The following is a 6,000-nucleotide window of genomic DNA, read 5'->3' as shown; positions in this document are numbered from 1 at the left end:
TGGATTCCACAGGATGAGATGGAGAACAAGGCTCTGGAGGGTAAAGGCTGGACAACCTTGATGAACCTTCTTCGTCTGTTGTCAAAGACGTTTCAATTTGAGCAAAAATCTACTGCACACATATCAGATTTCTTGTGGAATTATAGTGATTCAGATCGTTTGTGTACGGGACACTTGAAATTATGATAATTCAGAAAATGACATATTGCAAATTTGCACAGCATCTGATTTTAGTCTCAAATAAGCAGCTTACATCAACCATCAAGGCTCGAACATGAACGGGCTTCTACGTGCAGCAGCAGCAGCACAAACAAGAGAAATGATTTGGAAGAAGTGCCGCAGACCCACAGGTGTAAATAAAGACAGTTTTTGTTTATTGACGCGCAAAAACGTCCCTCAAACAATAAACTCATTTCAAGGTATGGTCTCTGTACAATGCTTACTCAGCACTTTTATTCATAACGAAATGGTACGAGGGGCTGTGCTTCAAATCACAAGGCCCCTTCAAATTTAATGGCAGGTACTCTCGGAAAAAAAAAGTACAGCATTCCACCAACAAAGATTTTCGAGCAATAAATATGCATTTATAAATAGTGTAAATTTACATAAAAAAAAAATTAAACAAAAACAAATTAAAGTTCACTCATTTGTCTGTGTGCAACGCTTTTTCTCTCGGACTTGGCTGTGTCTAACCAAAGACTCATCAACGTTCCAGCAAAATTAAATTATATTTATTTTTTTTTTAAATTTAAAAAAAAAAAAAAAAAAAAAGGGTTTGAGGGGGAATGTTGTTAATCAACTTTTCACATTACAAAACAGCTTGTTGTCCTGACCCGACCAGGTGTCTAAAAGACCAGCTAGGCTAATTACTCATCTTATGGAGGGAGGGGGGGGGGAATGCCGGGCTTCGACCCACAAAGAGAACATGAAAATGACAATGAAAATGAATTATAACACACACACGCACGCACACACACACGCACACACACAAAAAATGTCAGTAGTCTTTATGTGAGGGTGTTGCCAGTTAAACCATAATATGTACAAAACTTTAATTCATCATTTTTTTTATGTGGGACTTCTGTGTTTTGTAGTGAAGTCCAGCTGGCCCAGCAGTACAACAGTCTGGTCATGATGACAGAAGGGGCTGCCACCCCCCCTCCCCCCCTCCAGGGCACTAGGGGGGAGGCCCACCAATCTGGGCAGGTTGCATAGACGCACAGCTTTGACACAGCTGCCTTTTGGGATAGCTACAGAGAGCAGTTTGACGGCTGCCACCTTACTTCCTGAATATCAGAAAACAAACGGAAAAAAAAAAAAGAAAAAAAAGAAAAGGTTTCCGGATTGAGTCTGTTATGGTTGTGACTGTCCTCAGAACGGGTGTTACCGTCAAGAGGAGGAGGGCAGCGGACTCGCCTGTGGAAGAAGGGGTGAAGGAAAGCACAGTGAGCTCTGCAGAGAAAACTCATCAAACTTCCACGTGATTTTAAAGTCTCTGACTCAGACACTCACAAGTGTGAACTGGTCGTAGACCTGCATGAGGTCCTCTATCTTGTACTGCTCTAGCACCACAAAGTTGTCCAGGTTAGCGCTCCCCCGACGGGCGCAGTCCTGGCAGTGCACCACGTATGTCTTCCTGCTGTTGCTCTCGCTGGTCACAAACAGCAGGTTGAACACCTCCACCTGGAATTAGAGAAGACGAGAGACGTGGAAAAATCTCGCCTACACTGAGGAAATGCAGCAGATTATATAATTCAGCTCTCTGTGTGTGTGTGTGTGTGTGTGTGTGTTTACCTCACAGATGCTGCAGTAGTGTGCCGGCTCATTCTGAGTCCTCCCGTGCCAAACCAGCTCTTTCCCTGCAGCCAACAGCAGTTCCCGCTGCATCTGACACTGCTTCAGAGTCCGTAACAAGCAATACCTGACACACACACACAGACAAAGTGAGCTTCGCAAAAAACAGTCCAACGCAGATTGGTCTTTTTGAATTTTAAAGACAACGACGAGCTCTCACTTGATCATCTCAAACAACTTGTGGTCTGACACTTTGATGTTCCTGGCCATGTTCCAGGAGAGGTGGATCATGGGAACGATGGACTTGACACTCTGCAGCTTGTTCCACTCGTAGCGCTCCACTGCCAGCTTGTATTGATGGGCTGAGGATACAGAGAAGAGCCGCTCAGTTTTTATCTGTGGCCAGGTCACAGTTCGCGTCACCATGTCTAATGCCTCTCCTTTCCTCACCTGTGAGGGGTCCGACGTTCCAAGCGATGTTGTTGCACCAGCCGATGGCCTGAACCCAGTGGATGGTGCCCGTGTTGAGCCACACCAGGTCTCCAGGACGCTGGATGAAGCGATAAACGGGCACGTTGGTCTCGTACAGGTCCTCCAGGTCGGGCCACCAGGAACCCATCAGGAAGTTGATATTATTCCTGTCAAAGCAGAAAACGTGTGTGGGCATCGGCGTATATTGATTGAGAAACGCTTGGGTCGTACTTTCTGGCAACGCACCTTTCGCAGAAGTCATTGATAACACCCCAGTATGGTTCAGGCACAGCAAACCACTCGCAGTCCCCGGGGCCGATGTTAATATTGACGGAGCAAAAATTGTTGTTTTCCTGATGACCTACAACACATAATCCAGTGATTAGCATCCTAGGGACAAAACGCACACAACAGCAGGACAGTACTTCAGCTCAACGCCCACCTGGTGTCCTGCTCCCTGGCACCTTCATGTAGAGCTGCACAGTGTTCATGCCCAGGATGGTGTGTCCTACGTGGCTGAGGAGGTTCCCTGCTGACACCACCCGAGAAAAGGCTGGAAGCTTCGTCAGCTCCTGAAGCTGCTGCTTCCACCTGTAAAGTTCAATGGTTGCAGATGGGCATCACACAGTCAATGTTATTGTGGTAAAAAGCTTTGAATAGATTTAGTAAATTCAAAGCTTCACTCACTTCTTTTCATCTGAGAGGTCGATGTTGGTGCCGAACTTAATGTGTTTGAAAGGTCCTTTCCTTCGCCGCATTGCGCTGACAGAACAAAGATACAATGAGCTTAGCAGCAGGAACGTGAACTCTGCACCGACTAAGACACAGAACAGTGGAGACAACTCACCTGTTGGAACCTGCATCCACTTCCATCTCCTTCTTCTTCTCATTCTCCTCCTATCACAAAGTTTGCAAAGTGTTATAAAAAAGGTTGTGTAACATGCTTTGAATAAGTCATTAACTATTCCACACTCATGTGCTGCTGCATGGCTGCATAATATCCTGTTTACGTGCACTCTGTAAGAAACCTGGATGTACATGCAGCAGATGAGAAACTGATTTCTCCTCTACATCAGATGGATTTTGGAAGAATGGCTCACAGAGTTTGGTTGCATGGTGACATAAAAGCTGATTCCTGTTTTTTTGCACTTCGCTGTGTGTGTGTGTGTGTGTGTGTGTGTGTGTGTGTGTGTGTGTGTGTGTGTGTGTGTGTGTGTGTGCGCTGAAGCGCACAGTTGTTTTGCACAGTACAGTCTGCAGAAAGTGCCTTTTTTAGACTTCGGCAGGGACCTTATGGCAGTTGCAGTTTTAGTCAAACTCTAAGCTGAATTTATGTACAGCCTCTTTCATCCAGCCCAACTCTGCTCAGCTACTTTCCCCAGCTGCAGCCTTTCATCATGCACATTTATACTTCTGTAAAAACCTGATTAGAAATCTGCAGGAGACATTTACCTGGGGAGATCAAGCCTCTCTAACCCCCCACCCTGATGATGAAAACTTACAGCTTACTGTTTGCATGCAGCTCACTTAAGAGAAAGTGAACCGAATGGACAAAATGGTTGGAACCTTTCCACCAAAAAAGGGCAGTGAAACTTTCTCTGAAAAATGGCATTTCGAACGTGGGAAAAACATTTAAAAACAGAAAACGAAGGCCAAACAACAGAGTGCATCGTTATTTCCAATTGAAATAGGTTGTGATGCTAAATCAACATTGAAATATCACTATAATCATATTATTAAGGATCTTTATTAACAAATCTTTCCAGGCCATTTTCATTTGTATTATTTAAACCACTCTGGTAAATCAAAACCACAGTCACATGTTTATAATTAAATCCTTCATTTTTTAAAATCACTTTTGTCAGTTTTAGGTTACTTTAAAGAAAATGGTTTCTTTTTTTAAGCGTATTGCAAAAATTTCATCCCCATTTGCATAAACGTACTGACAGACATGAAACTCCTATAATAATAACATACAGTCGAATAAACTCCTTTTAGTCTAATGCACACATTGCATCTCACAGCAGCTGGTATCAGAGTGTGTGTGATCTCCCACTGACCCGCAGAGACTCCTGGAAGGAAGAAGCCTGGTACTGTGCGTATTTGATGATGGTTGTGTGGGAGCGACTGCTCTCGCAACGCCACATCTTCCTGCTGCCACTCGGGTCCCAGTTCTCGTCAGTGGGCTGAGCTAGCTGGGTCCGGACCTCCACCAGATGGTCGGGGTTGGCCTCCACTAACGTCTTAGTGGAAAAAAGGCCAAGATCTGTGCAAGAGAGGAGCCAAGGAGCAAAAGCAGTTAGTTTAAGTCCATTTCTTAGATAAATCTATAAATCTTTGTGCTTTTTCTGGTGAATTAGAGTTTTAGTTGAACCATATTTTTGAGCTCAAGACCTAAGGAAAACTGGGTGGAACAGGTGCTGTGTGGATCATGTGTGTGCAACAGCAAAAAACTTAGATAAGAAAGGTATTTTCTAATTATGACAGGGTTACATAATATAGCAGCAAGTCACTGTAATAGAGCAGATGTTGGTAAAATCTTGGCAGCTTTTCTCTCCAGCAGTTGCAGTACCATTTTCCACTTGCAGATGGTGCTGTTGTCACACGTTACAATTACCAACAGAAAACACTCCTTCCCATGGTTCCCGACACACCCACAGAGCCACACGAGGCTGGAGAAGCCACAAACATCCAGTCATTCTTTCACACGCACAGCTGCTGTCGATGCAGCCTCATCAAACTCATTTACACACTTTCTGACAATGTGGTGCAAATGGAGTGTTTCTTGTCTCTTACCGAGTTTAAGAGCACCAGCCAGTCCTCTGATGACTGTGACCGGGTTGGCGGGGCTGGTGCAGAACTGATGAAGGGGAGGGAAAAATGCGTCCCTCTTGTTTTCTAGCTGTTATGTCAGAGGAGACACAGGGGCAGTCAGGGAAGGTGGATTGACTCCAGACTTATTGAGAGCATCAACACAGTAAACAAGAGCAGACTGAGTGTGTTTGTATTTTGGTGCTGTAGCCAAGATACTGTTGCTCTAAACTCTGCACACAACAACACGGTGAATACTTCTCCTTCTTTGGTGTACGCACATAAATACTGGGTGTTGGAGGATTGAGTTTGTCCTTTGGCAGCGGAGGAGCGGGCACACCAGGTGGTCGAGGCGGGGGACACTTATCCAGGAGGATGCTGCTAGTCGACAGGCCATTCCTCCCCAGGTTCCTACACGCCGGAGCGTAGGGGAGAGAGGACAGATTATCAGCTTGGACAGAACTGTTGTCCATTTAAATAAACTGTGTGAGACTGCAAACATTCACGGTCAGTGACTTAAGAAACCTGGTTCCTGGAACTGTGCGTTGAAGCAAGTTTTAAATGCAAAATGATGCTTCCTGACTTTTTTTTTTGGTTGTGGTGATGCTGCTGCAGTGACAGCACAGAGGGAGAGAAAGCAAAAGAGAGAAAAGACACAGCTGATCCAAAGTGCAAAGTAACAAGTTATAAACATTTTTATCTGTACGTAGAATTCATTTTTAAAATGAGGTTGCATTCACTCAGCTTCATGTTCCTGTCTGCAGTCGAGCGCTGTTGGAGAAGGCTAATTACAAACACAGTGACTCGTATACACGGCAGATGAATCTATTTGGTAACTCAGGTTTCCCTACACGGATTTTGGAAACACAGCTTTTCAGTAAAAGCTGTATGTAGGCATTTTTTTTTTTAAATAAATATTTTTTT

The 6,000-nt window shown here is 44.5% G+C and overlaps 1 protein-coding gene across 1 annotated transcript in view; it reads right to left on the bottom strand.

The window, feature by feature from the left end:
* Window positions 1-875: 875 nt before the first annotated feature.
* The window catches only part of kdm6a (lysine (K)-specific demethylase 6A), a 38,444-nt gene continuing 33,319 nt past the window's right edge, over window positions 876-6,000 (bottom strand). Inside the window, exons 19-30 of the mRNA XM_067517230.1 lie at window positions 5,358-5,487; window positions 5,062-5,167; window positions 4,326-4,531; window positions 3,113-3,162; window positions 2,953-3,027; window positions 2,708-2,856; window positions 2,512-2,626; window positions 2,245-2,432; window positions 2,015-2,156; window positions 1,795-1,921; window positions 1,513-1,683; window positions 876-1,416 (exon numbers count right to left, since the gene is read on the bottom strand). Of these exons, the coding sequence (XP_067373331.1) occupies window positions 1,390-1,416; window positions 1,513-1,683; window positions 1,795-1,921; window positions 2,015-2,156; window positions 2,245-2,432; window positions 2,512-2,626; window positions 2,708-2,856; window positions 2,953-3,027; window positions 3,113-3,162; window positions 4,326-4,531; window positions 5,062-5,167; window positions 5,358-5,487 (1,486 nt within the window). The 3' untranslated portion in view covers window positions 876-1,389. The remainder of the gene's footprint in view (window positions 1,417-1,512; window positions 1,684-1,794; window positions 1,922-2,014; window positions 2,157-2,244; window positions 2,433-2,511; window positions 2,627-2,707; window positions 2,857-2,952; window positions 3,028-3,112; window positions 3,163-4,325; window positions 4,532-5,061; window positions 5,168-5,357; window positions 5,488-6,000) is intronic.

Source organism: Channa argus, chromosome 9, assembly GCF_033026475.1.
Source record: "Channa argus isolate prfri chromosome 9, Channa argus male v1.0, whole genome shotgun sequence".
NCBI lineage: Eukaryota > Metazoa > Chordata > Actinopteri > Anabantiformes > Channidae > Channa > Channa argus.
The sequence above is the reverse complement of the archived record's forward strand: the minus strand, read 5'-3'. Positions and strand labels throughout refer to the sequence as shown.